This window comes from Chiloscyllium plagiosum, chromosome 25 (genome assembly GCF_004010195.1).
Source record: "Chiloscyllium plagiosum isolate BGI_BamShark_2017 chromosome 25, ASM401019v2, whole genome shotgun sequence".
In the NCBI taxonomy this organism is placed as follows: domain Eukaryota; kingdom Metazoa; phylum Chordata; class Chondrichthyes; order Orectolobiformes; family Hemiscylliidae; genus Chiloscyllium; species Chiloscyllium plagiosum.
Window position 1 is genome coordinate 36,227,416 of NC_057734.1, and position 15,279 is coordinate 36,242,694.

General features: G+C 41.0%; 1 protein-coding gene across 2 annotated transcripts in view; it reads left to right on the plus strand.

Annotated features, from left to right (window-relative positions):
- ksr2 (kinase suppressor of ras 2) overlaps positions 1-15,279 on the plus strand; it is a 423,089-nt gene that overhangs the window by 294,591 nt on the left and 113,219 nt on the right. For both annotated transcript variants that reach the window (XM_043715875.1, XM_043715876.1), the window contains one exon: positions 10,512-10,888. In XM_043715875.1, the coding sequence (XP_043571810.1) occupies positions 10,512-10,888 (377 nt within the window). The remainder of the gene's footprint in view (positions 1-10,511; positions 10,889-15,279) is intronic.

Consider the following 15,279-nt stretch of genomic DNA (forward strand, 5'->3'; position numbering starts at 1 on the left):
GGGGGGCATGTCAGCAGAATGCAGGTGAGTGGTGTTGGTGGGGGCGGAAGTGGTGGCGAACACGGCAGTTGGGGAGGCGGAAGTCACCGAGCATGTGACATCAGCGATAATGTGAGGGGCGGAAGTGATGTCACGTGTGGTGCATGAGTAATTGTGAGGGGCAGAGGTGGCTTTGGAAGCGGCTATGATGGGGGCGGAAGTGGCGTCATCAATCACTGTGGGGATGGTAGCTGGACCAGCCGCATGGCTAATGGCGTCCGAGCAGTTCCAGAGGTCGGGGGAATCTACTGGAATGTTTGAGGAGTGCTAGTTATGGAGGTGAGACAGTGTTGAAATACTGTTTGTTGAGAGTATGAATTCTCCTGAGGATATAGTAAAGGAGGGGTCCTTTGCAATTCTGAGAGAGTGTGGCCCTCAGCTGTGGCAGGGCTAACTGTAGAGAGGTTGCTGCGAGCATGGAGCGGAGGATCTTGAAGGAGAACCATTGCTGGTGTGTTTGAATCTGTAGTCTGTACTGTTTGTCCTGTTCGGATCCGAACTCTGCTGGTTTAAAAGTGGTCCGAAATCTGTGTGGGATGAGTTGGTTACAGAGGCAGGCACTGAGGAAGCAAATGTGGCTGTAGTTGCGAGTCTGTTTCAGGACATGGTTGAAGAGCTTCAGGGCAGAGGAAATGACCTGGGAGTTGCAGTGGGGGAGGGACTCCCTGAGATTCTTGTAGAGAGAGGAGGAAAACTTCTTCAAGGCAGGCATCCTTGCAAGAGGATTCGCCCTGATTCAATAAGAATGCCACTCATTCTTCTAGATTCAAATGAGTACAAGCTCAACTTACTCAACCTCTCCTCATAAGACAGTCCTTCCATATCTGTTATCAGCCTAGTGAACCTTTTCTGGAGTATCTCTGGAGAGGTCCAAAACTGTTCACATTATTCCAGCTGTGCTTTGAATTGTGCCCTGTATAGTTTTAGCAAGATCTTCCTATTTTTGTATTCCATTCTCTTTGAAGAAGGACCAACATTCCGTTTGCCTTCCCTGTTACGTGCTGAACCTGATGCTAGCTTTTTGTGATTCATGAATGAGAACTCCCAAATCTCAGCTTAGTTTGAGGGAAATATTCCACAATTCCTCACTGTTATCAGAATCAAGGCCTTCGTATGATCAAAGATGGCTATATACAGAGGTTGGTGCTATTCCCTGCACTTTTCCTAGATTTGTTGTGGATTAAAATTATGCACCTTTGTGGGCAGAAACTGCAGTGAGACTTAGGGAGGAGCTCTGCAGTCAGTGGAAGGATGTGGTTGAGGAAGATTCTCAGGATGCCCTTTGCTGAAAAACTTCTTAATTTTCACAGTTTGACCTGTTTCCTTTCTTGAAAATGGTCACAGTTACAGCATCGCTGAGATGTCCCGGTTTGGTCTCTTAAGATCATGAGTATAGGAACAGAATTAGGCCTTTCGGCCCATTGAGTCTGCTCTGCTATTTGATCATGCCTCATACATTTTTCAACTCCATTCTCCTCCCTTCTCCCTGTAACCTTTGAATCTCTGACTGAGCAAGGACTAATCAATCTTCCTTCCAGACAAGGGTAATGAGGTCATGAGTTCATGACAAGTATGGCTGTCTGCTGTATTTTAGTACTTCAGTGGGGATTCCATCTGGAGGCCTTGTTGTTTTTCAGCTGCTGGATGGCTTTACCAACCTCATGGCATGTTGGAGGTGTGCTGAGATGGCAAGGGCAGTGTGTCAGATGGTGTAGAGAGCACTTGCATCAAAAGAATAGAATAGAGTATCCTTTATTGTCACGTGTACTCCATTGTAGGAGTACAGTGAAAAGCTTTTACAATGTCTGCCTCTTATGGCACCATCTCAGGTACAAGTGCCTAAGTACAAATCTTGGATAGAAAATAGGAATAAAAAGTAGTTACATTTCTCTACAGAGTTTAAAAAATAAGTTAGAAATAAGACATCGTTTAAAGGATTAACATTACAGTCAGTTAAAAAATTTCAAATAAGCATAACGTTGTAGTAACTCAGCACAGGACCTTTGCATGTGGTCTGACTGCCCACACCAGACTCCAATCCAACAGCCATCCCTGGTCCACTCCGTACCAGCACTCTGTTGCTCCAAGGTAAGTTCTAGGACTGCTTCCCCCATGTCAGTCTCTACCCAGGACTCGCTGCTTCCCCATGCACAGCTCTGGGGCTGCTTCCCCATGCACTGCTCTGGGGCTCGTTCTTCTTGTGCTGCTCTGGGGCTTGTTACCCTTGTGCTGCTCTTGGGTTTGCTGCCCACACGCAGGTATGGGACTTGCTGCTTGGGAGCTGCTTCCCCGTGCGATGCTCTGGGACTCGCTGCTTCGGGGCTGCTTCCCCATGCACTGCCCCGGTGCTCAATGCCTGCATGCTGCTCCTGCTTGAGTTGGTCCCCAAAGTTTGGTCTCCAAAGGTTGCTGGCTGCTCTCAGTCTTTCAAGAGAGACTGTGAGCATTGTGCGACTACCTACACCACATGGATTGTAGCTATTCAAGAAGGCAGCTTACCATCACCTTCTCAATGGCAATGGGCCACAAACGCTGGCTCAGCTAGTGAAGCCCATGTCCCATGAATAAATTGTAATTGTTGACAGGCTGCTTCTAATTTTCCATTCATTTAAACCCTGATAAGCACAATAAGCATGTTGAAAATGAATGCAAATATAAGGCATTAGGGATGGGGTGAAATGAACAGGGTAGTGACTTAGCAGGGATACTTGTGAATACAAGCGGCTATTTGGAAAAATACAGTTGTGCTTACTGTGTTGGCTGGCTTGCTGTAGTCATGTGATCTCTACCTCTGTTGCACCTTTGTGTGCAGACTGTGGCAGCCATTGAACACATGACTTGAAAGATGGTCGCAGAGTAGTGCAGCTGAAAATGTATGAATTTCTTTGAGTCCTCCACACAAACTGACAACAATGAAGAGGTTTAAAACAAAATGCAGCTTCCAACTCTAAATTAAAAACAGAAAATGTCAGAGAAACTCAGTAGGCAGCATCTGTAGTAGAGAGAAACAGAGTTAACGTGATGAATCTGAACTGACTCTTCAGAACTGCAATTTTCACTTATAGGGCGAGTCAAACTGGCTGCATTTTTCATTTTCCATTTCCTGCTTCCGTGGAAATAAAAGGAGATATGAGACTGGATCAGAAATTTTCTTCTTTCTCGGTGGCACAACTATGAAATACCTAGAAAATTAATTTTAAAACCTGAGCAAATAAAAATAGCAACAATGCTGTTAGTACTAGAGAAAGAGTACTACAAACTGTATTGTAGCCTAGATCTTGCTAAGAAGCAGAAAATGCAGACTGCAGAGATTTTGATAGTTTTGAAGACATACTTAAGCCACATAATTAATGTTACTTGTTGTTTAATACAACAAAGAACTATAGACGATGGAGATCTGAAATAACCAAAAACAGAAATTGTTGGAGAGGACCAGCAGGTCTGGTGGCATCTTGGGGAGGAAACAGACCTACCATTTCAAGTCCAAAAACCCTTCTGAAGTAGGGACATATGACTCGAAACATTAACACTGATTTATCTACACGGATATTGCCAGATCTGTTGAATTTCTCCAGCAGTGTCTGTGTTTTTGTTACTTATGAATGGTGTATGTTTAACATCAGAGCACTGGTGGAAAGGGTGACTTGATCAGTAAGTAAATCCACTGATACAACTAGTTAAATCCTGTGGCTTTGGACAACTAAAAAATGATCTCATCAGAGATAGGATTGTTTTAGGTATAACAGATTCTACATGAAAGCTCAGCTGATGAAAGAGGAGAAACTTATTCTCAATTAAGTTATGAAAATGTGCAGAAGCTCTGTGGAAGTCAGTCAATACCGAGGATATATTATTGGGAAGATAGGTGAGGCTTTGCATTAAGCTAAGAGATATTCCAGGCTGAATGAGGACAACACATTGAAAGAACGAAAGAAATATTTGCAGGAAAGCCAGGATAGGTTCTGGGTCCTCTTTTGTTTGTCAATTATATAAATGATTTGGATGAGAATATAGAAGGCATGGTTAGTAAGTTTGCAGATGACACCAGAATTGGTGGCATAGTCAACAGTGAAAAGGCTTTTCTAAGATTTACAAAGTTATCTTTTGAACTGGGTCAAAGGGCTGAAAAATGCCCTTGAAAAAAAAAGTATTGCATTTTGGTACAACAAACAAGGGTAGGCCTTATACAATTAATGGTAGGGCTTTGGGTGGTGTTGTAAAACAGAGAGACCTAGGAGCGCAGGTACATAATTCTTTGAAGTTTGCATCACATATAGACAGGATGGTTAAAAAGGCATTGGCATGCTTTCCTTCATTGCTCAGTCCTTTGAGTATAGGAGTTAGGAAGTTATGTTGAGATTGTATGGGACATTGGTGAAGCCTCTTCTGGAATGCCGTGTCCAGTTCTGGTTACCCAGTTATTGGAAGGACATTATTGAGCTGGAGAGGGTTCATAAGAGATTTACCAGGATGTTGCCATGTGTGAAAGGATTGAGTTATAAAGAAAGGCTGGGACTTTTTTTAACTGGAGCGTAGGAGATTGAGAGGTGACCTGATAGAAGTTTATAAAATAATGAGGAATATAGAGAGAGTATTAATGGTAGTCTAATTTTTCCTAGAATGGAGGATTTCAAGACTAGGGAGCACATTTTTAAGGTGAGAGGAGCAAGATTTAAAGAAGACATAAGGCAAATATTTGTGTGTGGAATGAGCTTCCTGAGGAAGTGGTGAATGTGGGTACAGCTACAACATTTAAAAGGATAATTCCTTGAATAGGAAGGGTTTGGAGAAATATGGACCAGGAGGAGGTAGGTGGGACTGGTTTAGTTTGGGATTATGTTCAGCAAGGACTGGTTGGACCAAAGAGTCTATTTCCATGCTATATGACTATGACTGTTCTGTAGCTTTCTGCAGTCTTTCTTCATTTAAATAATATTCAGTTCCTCTGTTCTTTCTGCCAAAGTACATAACCTCATGTATTTCCACTTTTGTTGTCCTAGCATTGTGCAAGCAATGCTCTTTCCCACCACTAATAATAAATCATGGTAGTTGCAGGACATTAGGCTCTCCTTCTGACACCTTCCCTTGCCATTTCTCCCACTGTCCTGCCCCCTAACCCAATCCCAATGAAGCTGGAAATTCTATTCAAGTTTTTGAATACTGCTTGTAAAACATAGACATTCAAGCCGATGTGAGCAATGCTATAGGACATATGCAAGATATTTGTGCAAAAGCCTGCTTAATTTCTATCATACTTCCTCTATCATACTTATGCAATCACAGCTAACACATCTATTGGCTTTCTTCACGAGCAGAAAGTCTATGGAAAACCTGGAATACATTTTTAAATGTCTTATACTCATCTGTTACATCCAGTATGTGATATCTGCGGAACAATTGTTAAGATGCAAAATGATCTGCAAACTAGAAAGCTTCTCATTATTCTCCATCCTAAAATTTACAAGGAGTTGCCATGGTGCTATTACTAACCTTTAATAAATTGTAAATCACTTCAATTACCTAGATTTGCCTATTAGAGCAGTAAAACATCAGAACCGTGCTCCAGGTTCAAGACTATCAATGAGCAACACAACAAGACATCCGCTATTTTCCTTGAAGGTTTATAGGAAATATAAAGCTTGCAAAAGTTTGCAAAAATGCTGTCATTTATATTAACAACTGTAGCCATATCAGAAAACTACTTAGTGTGCTTGATATTAGATTGCCTCAATTCTTGGTTCCCTACCTTCAGACTCCTGCGAATCAATAGCCCAGAATATGGGGATAACTCCATCAATGTGATGGTACATCATTTGACATTGTAAAAATCAGAAATCTCTTATTACTGAGAATGACTGCTTGATTGAGATAGTACAGAAATGAGCATGCAACATTGACGCAGGAAGTCTGTTTTCAAGCATGTAAAATAGGGCACCACAGTGTTAAAAGACTGTTGTGCTGGTTATTAATGATTCAGCCAGCACACAGTGTCCTCTGGGTAAAAAAGCTACTAACTTAAAGAACTGATGCATTCCATAAATTGAGCTTATTTGCACGAACGTGGAATTGCCAAGAAATCACAGATAAAGTGACAACTCAATATGTGTTTGAGAGTGAGGAGTGAGCTCACTGGACAGGGTACATTAATGTATTTTGTGAAGTTCTTCTCTTTTAGTGTAACCTATTTAATCCACGTTTTGCATGACAATAAGCAGATCATTGAAACAACCACCAAAAGAAAGTAATATATATTTCCTCATTATTGTTTCTCAACATGATACCAAATCAAAAGTAAAATTGGCATAAAAGAAGCGATCAAGATGACAAAAAAGCAGAGCTTTAATGAAAAGCAGTTTAGTTGGATGAGATGAGAGTTCATGATTCGCTGTTTCACTGTGCATCAGACAAGGAAGCAGGCATCTGCAAAGCTTTTTTGTTCTTTGGATGCAGATGGCAGTTGGTACAAAAGAGGAACATACATGAAATTGTTCTGAATTTTTGGTATTTTGTGGGGCCTGTAAAGGACAGGATGACTTAATTAGTTAGGAATCAGGTTTCCAGGTGGCAGGTTGAGATTTAGAGATGAAGTCAGCAGAGTGGCAGTGGCAGTTCACACCATCCTGAGTCAAATTCTTACTTTTCATACATTTGCATGCTAAACATCCTCACCATCTCAATTATTTGACATGTAAGTCCTAGCCTCAATGTTAAGCCTGTAGTGCATGGAAATCTCATGGCAACAGTTTGTTTTCAGTTAAGGGTAGCATGCAACTGTGGGATTTGACTAGGTGTGTCTGAAATCAGCAGTTTGCCTTTTCCTAAACCTGTGGCACATGGGAGGAGCAAGAGATAACACCTTGCATGGAAGCTCAGAATCTGTAAGAGTTTGTTAGATTAGATTAGATTCCCTACAGTGTGGAAACAGACCCTTCACCCCAACAAGTCCACACCGACCCTCTGAAGTGTAACCCACCCAGACCTATTTCCCTCTGACTAATGCACCTAACACTATGGGCAATTTAGCATGGCCAATTCACCTGACCTTCACATCTTTGGATTGTGGGAGGAAACCAGAGCACCTGGAGGAAACCCACGCAGACACAGGGAGAACATGCAAACTCCACACAGACAGTCGCCCGAGGCTGGAATTGAACCTGGGACCCTGGTGCTGTGAGGCAGCGGTGCTAACCACTGAGCCACCGTGGGGATAGGGAGGTGCGTTCGATGTGGTTGTTAGGAGAGAGGGGAGGTGGAATGAAATGGGAAGGGCTGGATGTGAAGGAAATGTTGTGGGAGACTGTCATTTGAAGTAATGAAAATGAGGGGGTAAAGCATTGGTTCAGTGTTGTCCAAATGGCAGGTGTAATGCAGGGTGTTAGCTGATAGAGGGAACCTTCACAATCAGGGAAGGGAATTCGATCTGAAAGGGGTGGGCCAGATCCTCTCTAAAGTTGGGATAACAGAAGATCTCTTGGGTGGCTCACAACACCAAAACACTAAGATTGCAGAGGGGAGAGTCTGGGATTAGAGTGGGAATGCCAAGATGGACAAATGTTAGCTCAGGAAGGATTTCGCATTGGAGGGTAACAGAGTCCAGGATAATGGGAGAAGGTTGATATGTTATGTCAAGAATATGCAAAGTGGTATTGAGGGAATCAAGGGGATTGGGACAAGCTTGAATGTGACAGGTGGATCATGAAAGGTAACAAGTTCTAACATAAAATTGACAGTACTATCTTCACAATGCCTCCAAAAGCATATTGAGGTCATGGTTTGGAAGTTGAAGAGAGATGAATTGAGTTTGGAGGGTATGGAGGCTTGGGTGTAGACAATGGATGCGGTTGAAAAGCTCATGTTCATTAATTCTTTAAATGAAATCCATAGAGCATATGCTGTCATATTACTATCTATTTATCACACAATTTGATTGCTCAAATATGTATCATGCATTATATATTCATGCAACCTCAGGAGGAAGAGCAGTGAGAGACAAGGAGGGCTCTTGCCAATCAGTAACTGAGGCCACAACATTAATAGAAAGCAGCACCAGAATGGAAGGTTATTCAAGGTTCCACCATCCAGGAAATGCCTAATAGAAGACAAACAGTGGAGTTCTTTTGGTGCTGAGATAGTGTCCCTACCTCTTGGCCAGGAGGTGAGGATTCAAGTCTCACCAGCTCTACAGTTGCATAATAACATATCAGAACAGATGCATAGAATAAAAGACCCCTGCACTGACCCTCCGAAGAGCATTCTACCCAGCACCTCCCCCAAATCCTATATATCTCCATTTCCCTACATTTGCCATGGCTAATCCACTGAGCCTGCACATCCCTGGATATTATGAAGCAAATTAGCATGGCCAATCTATCTAATCTGCACACCTTTGAACTGTGGAAGGAAACCAGAGCACCCAGAGGATACCCACGCAGACACGGGAGAATGTGCAAACTCCACACAGACAGTTGCCTGAGGGTAGAATCAAACCCAGGTCCCTGATGCTGTGAGGCAGCAGTGCTAACCACTGTGCCACCGTGCTGCCCAGGCTAATTAGAAAATATCAAAAGATGACCAGTGAGATATCAAGGTATCTCCAGAATGAGAACCAATTAGCTGCAAATATTGGAGAGGCAATGCCAGAGATGATTGAGGGTATCCCAGTAAGAATTGTAGAGCAGGACCTGCAGCTACATGGTTCTGGTGGAAATCCAACATAAAATAACTGTGACACTCAGTTTTTTCTTCGCTACTGGAATATTCCAGGGCTCCACAAATAGTCATTGTGTCATATCAAAGGCTGCTGTATAGAAATGCATAAAGGAGGGGCACAGTGCCCTTTACTGTCCTGCAAGTGAATTCATCAAAATCATCACTGGTGGAGATAACCAGGAGAGAGTCCATCAGACTTCAGGACCTTTGCTTGTTTTCCTAGACTGCAAGATTACACTAATGGTCATTAGAATTCCCTAGGATCAGCCAGCAGTGTTTGTGAATTGTAAGAGTATTTCCTTTTGGAATGGGCAACTAGTTTATGGTTGCAGGTAAAGAATGATGCATTTCTGTGCTTATTCTCAGAGATCTTTCACAATTAGAACATTTTAGACAGCTCGCAGCTCCCAGAATGTTTTACACATCCCCGACTTAATTGAACATAACTTCCTCTATTAGGTGTGAAATAAACCTATATTCCAGGCAGTTATTTAGGTCTCTAGATTACTAGTCAATTGGCATTGCCTATACACCACCATCTCCCTGTGAAGAGGGGGAGTCTGATCACCATCCCTGTCCGAGAACTTGACTGTCACATTCTCTTTTGCTGTCTTTTTAAAATTCTTGGTTGAGTAGACTGGGAGAGACCTCTGGAGAGAAAGTGCCTCTAACTTCTAATTCTACCTCCTGGTATGCCAAGCCACTGATAAAATAACCTTCCCATATTGCAAGAAACATCCCCTATTATTTCATATGATGCCTCTATACCCTTTTGTAGCTTGGCAATCAACTGTGGAACATTTTTCAATAACTAGTTGCAGCACTAATCAGCAACATCCTTATGTAATCAGCACATGGATGCCATTTCATATCAAGAACTTGATATTCACTAAGGATCAGTATCTGCGCAGACAACTGATGTTGTCTCAGAAAATGACTAAGAATTTAGATGTTAACATTGAAACATAACCAAAATGATATAAAATAATAAGTAAAGCCGAACATTTGTTCATACTTAAGGTTTCTGATGAATGCTGAAGCTGTACATTTGCAGTTCAAGACTATTTTTTATTATTTCATTAGATTACCCAATCCTAAATTACCCTTGAGAAGGTGGTTGTGAGCCACTTTCTTGAGTTTGATTATTTGAAATCAGGCTCACAATTTTGTTATGAGTTTAGAGAAGAACATGAGAATGATTGAAATGAATTGATAGATACTATTATTCCAAAATCAGAGGGTCATAGTTTAAGGATAATAGGTAAACCTTTTAGGACTGAGATAAGGAGAAATTTCTACATTCAGAAAGTAATGAATCTACGGAGTTCAATACCACAAAGTTAGTTGAGGCCAAAACATTACGTCTTTTCAAGAAGTAGGTAGATATAGCTCTTGTGGCTAAAGGAATCGAGGGATATGTGGGCAGGGTAGAATTAGGGTATTAAGCTCAATAATCACTCATGATCATATTAAATGGTGGAGCAGTCTCAAGGAGTTGAATGGCCTACTCCTGCTCCTATTTTCCACATTTGTGTGTAATAAAGACAAAATCTTTCTTCAGATTAAATTGGAGAACTAGTTGTCGTTATGTGGGACATTTTGCATTTACCTAAGAGAAACATACATGGGAGCTAACAGTTTTGAAGGTAACCATGTTCTATGTGGCAAGCACAGTTGTAAGTTTCTTAACTCTGTTTTCCTAAGAACCAGGAAATGCATAACAAAAATTGCTTAATTGATTGAAACTCTTTATGTTTTCTTAGAATGAAGATGCGAATGATGAGGCTTATAAGTCTGATGGTTCTGAAGATGATTTTGAAGAGATGAATCTTTCATTGTTGTCTGCACGTAATTTTCCACGAAAAGCAAGTCAGACTAGCATTTTCCTGCAGGAATGGGACATTCCATTTGAGCAACTAGAAATTGGAGAACTCATAGGCAAAGGACGCTTCGGCAAAGTCTATCATGGTCGTTGGCATGGAGAGGTAGCAATCCGTTTGATTGATATTGAAAGGGACAATGAGGACCATCTAAAACTTTTCAAAAGGGAAGTGATGGCATATAGACAAACTCGACATGAAAATGTGGTACTATTTATGGGAGCCTGTATGAGTCCCCCACACTTAGCTATTATCACCAGGTAAGTGATGGCTTAATATAAATTATTTATAGGTTATCAAGAAGAGACAAGAGATTAACAAAAATCTGTCCCCATGAGTGTGATATTCCAGTATCAAGTATCAAAACAGTTCAAGATCATTTCCAAAGGTTGCAAAACACATTCCATTTTTCTTTTGGTTGAAAGACCAGATATAATAATTGCTGTAGTTACTATTTGATGTAACAAATGTCTTTACTTGGTAGCTAACTAACTTATTTCAGGCTTAACAGATTAAATTATTGTATAGTTAACCTGTGTTCTGGCAAGCATATGGCTTAATAAGAGCGATGAACAACTAATGAAGCTTTACCTTTCCCTTTTCAGCTTGTTCTGAAAATTAAAGTGGGAACATGAATATGTAAATGGTGTGTCTTCGACATTATGAAAGTCAAAGTTTGGCTAAAATTCTGTGTGGTTATATTGCTATAGTTTTGGTCATCACACATTCAAATCGTAACATTTGGAAAATGGAAGTCATTTTGAAAAGAGCTTTCTTATTGAACCAGTCAGACCTTATTTCATATGCAACACTTAGAGTAAACTTCATGTGGTTATTATATGCAGGTCTAAGGGTTACTATCTGCAGGTCTAAGGGTTACTGTGAGAATTTTGATTTGAAGGGCTCTGTTAAGGTATTCATATTGATTCAGTGGTATCCATTTGATTGATGCTGAACTAAACATGGTTCTCAAAGCAATCTAGCTGCTAAGTCCAATAAAGCTGGGAGGTAGTTAATTCACATGATTTGGGTTTCTCAGTAAGTCTTGTGTAACTACCACCTGAAAGAAAATGAAGGCGGACTTTAAGAAAACATTGAAAATCGGTGTGAAATATTTCTAATGTTAAGAGCAGCACCACTAGTTGTCTCCGAACATTAAGACAATCAAGGAGTGAATGTCTGCACATGCTGCATGCATGTACTACTCACTTTGTTTGATGGTGTGATCAGTGCAACCTGTAATTAACAAAGAAATCCAGGCACCTCAGTGCAGCTTAACACAGTGTGTGACTTTGAGTAGAATGCTGTAAGTTGGGAAAGTGAGGCAAAACTTTATATCTTTTAAACTTTTTAAAATATTAAATATTTAACAAACTGTACTGTTTAAATTCTAAGTTTTGTTCAGGTTTAAGGAGGAATATTCAAGCTGTCCACTGGAAAGCAGTGCAAGTTAAAGTAAAGCTTAAACTATACCAGGAGCTGATCTAACTTATTACTTTCAGAAAAGACAAATATAGATATCTCACAATGACTTAACACTGAAACTTTGAACAGAATATTGAGTGTTGAGTGAGTGAGGTAATCAGGAGAAGTGGGAATAGGCATGCTTCTTTTGTTTTCTAAACTGCTTCACCCTGCAGGAATTAGTTTCTCTATTGCAAGGGAAGTAGCTAGACCTTTAATGAGTGTCTGGTACGTGATTAAGGTCTATTCTTTTCCAAAAGTGTAATATGGCAATGAATTGGTAGTAAAATTAATAAAATATAAGAAGGAAAATAAATAATTGAATATAACAATTGAACAGCTAATAAAACCACATTAAAAATGGCAGTAAAGGCATGATGATACAGCTGCAACATGTGGGAGCTTCTGAATATCAATTAGATCCAGGGCAAAAACGTCTGCAGTAAGTGTTTATGTAGCAACATATTCAATATGATTATGGATGATCATCCTACTCACTCTTCTATTCCCACTTTCACCCCAAACTTTTGGTCCCTTTTGCCCTAAGAACTATATCAAACTTCTTGAAAACTCCAGTCCTCTGTGACAGAGAATTCCACAGGCTCACCTCTGTCTGGGTGAAGACGTTTTCCTTGCCTCAGATTGAAAAGTTATATCTTAAATTGTGACTCCTGGTTTTGGAATTCCTGGTAATGGGGAACATCCTTCCTGCATTTACCCTCTCTCGTCCGGTTAGAATTTGAGGTTTCTATGGCAGGTTTGCTCACTGAGTTGTAAGGTTCATTTTCAGACATTTCGTCACCATAGTCTGAATGAAGCACTGCTAGTGTAGCCTGCTTTCTATTTATATGTTTGAGTTTCCTAGGGTTGGTGATGTAATTTCCTGTGGAGACATCATTTCCTATGACAATGTCATTTCCTGTTCTTTTTCTCAGGGAGGGGGTAGTAAATGGGGTCCAAGTCAATGTGTTTGTTGATAGAGTACCGGTTGGAATGCCATGCTTCTAGGAATTCTCTGTTTGTGTCTCTGTTTGGCTTGTCAGAGGATGGATATGTTGTCCCAGTGGAAGTGTTATCCTTCCTCATCCATATGTAAGGATACTAGTGAGAGTGGATCATGTCGTTTTGTGGCTTGTTGATGTTCTTTTATCCTTGTGGCTAGTTTTCTGTCCAATGTAGTGTTTGTTACAGTTCTTGCGCGGTATTTCGTAAATGACATTAGTTTTGCTTGTTGTCTGTATAGGGTCTTTCAAGTCCATTAACTGCTATTTTAGTGTGTTGGTGGGTTTGTGGGCTACCATGATACCAAGGGGTCTGAGTAGTTTGGTAGTCATTTCCGAGATGTCTTTGATGTAGGGGAGAGTGGTTAGGGTTTCTGGATGTGTTTTGTCTGCTTGTTTGGGTTTGTTGCTCAGAAATCAGTGGACTGTGTTCATTGGGTACCCGTTCTTTTTGAATACAATATATAGTGATTTTCCTCTGCTTTGTGTAGTTCCTTTGTGCTGCATTGTGTGGTGGCTCATTGAAATAATGGTCTAATGCAGCTTCGTTTGTGGATGTTGAGATGGTTGCTTCTGCAGTTCAATATTTGGTCCATATGTGTTGTTTTCCTGTAGACGCTGGTTTGAACTTTCCCATTGGCTGTTTGCTGTACTGTGACATCTAGGAATGGCAGTTTGTTGTTGTTTTCCTCCTCTTTAATGAATTTTATGCCAGTAAGGGTATTATTGATGGTCTTGAAGGTTTCCTCTAATTTGTTTCATTTAGTGATGACAAAGGTGTCATCCACGTAGCGGACCCAAAGTTTGGGTTGGATGCTTGGCAGAACCATTTGTTCGAGTCTCTGCATTACTGCCTCTGCTAAGAACCCTGATATCGGAGAGCCCATGGATGTTCTGTTGGTTTGTCTGGAGAGTTTTGTAGTTGAAAGTGAAGTGGGTGTTAAGGCATAGATCCACTAGTTTGATGATACTGTCCTTGCTGATGAAGTTGGTGGTGTTTGGTGTATGTGTCTTTGGTTCTTATAATAATAGAAGATAATCTAAAGATAGAAGAGGATAAAATAATGGTCTCCTTTGATGTAACAGCCCTGTTCACATCCATCAACATCAACCTGGCCAAGGAAACACTGACTACGTTATTAAGTGCATGACCCACTCTCACTAGTATCCTTACACACGGATGAGGAAGGACACCATTTCGACTGGGACAACACATCCATCCTAGGACAAGCCAAACAGAGACATGCATGAGAATTCCTAGAAGCATGGCTTTCCAACCGGAACTCTGTCAAAAAATACATTGATGGATCCCATTTACTACCCCCTGAGAAAAGAACGGGAATGACATCACCATAGGAAATGATGCCACCACAAGGAATGACATTATCAACCCTAGGAAACTCAAACACATAAATAGAAAGCGGCTACACTACCAGTGCTTCATTTGGAGGCTCACTGGATGTGTTTTGTCTGGATGAGAGTCTGGTCTGGAGCATGAATGAGCTCACCATGGAACAGGCCATAAACATGAGGCTGAAAGTGGAAAGTAGTGATAGTAGGGCACAGTATAGTGAAGGGGATAGACATTGGTCCCTGCAGCCAACTGCAAGAATCTGGAAGGCTGTGTTAATAGAACATAGAACATTACAGCACTTCAATGTTGCGCCGACCAGTCATACCAATCTGAAGCCCATCTAACCTACACTATTCCATGTACATCCATATGCTTGTCCAATGATGACTTAAATGCACTTAAAGTTGGTGAATCTACTACCATTGCAGGCAAAGCATTCCATACCCTTACTACTCTCTGAGTAAAGAAACTACCTCTGACATCTGTCTTATATCTATCACACCTCAATTTAAAGCTATGCCCCCTCGTGCTTGCCATCACCATACTTGGAAAAAGGCTCTCCCTGTTCACCCTATCTAACCCTCTGATTATCTTATATGTCTCTATCAAGTCACATCTCAACCTCCTTCTCTTCAACGAAAACAGCATCAAGTCCCTCAGCCTTTCCTCGTAAGACCTCCCCTCCATAACAGGCAACATCCTAGTAAATCTCCTCTGCACCCTTTCCAAAGCTTCTACATCCTTCTTATAATGTGGTGACCAAAACTGTACACAATACTCCAAGTGCGGCCGCACCAGGTTTTGTACAGCTGTAGCATAACCTCATGGTTCT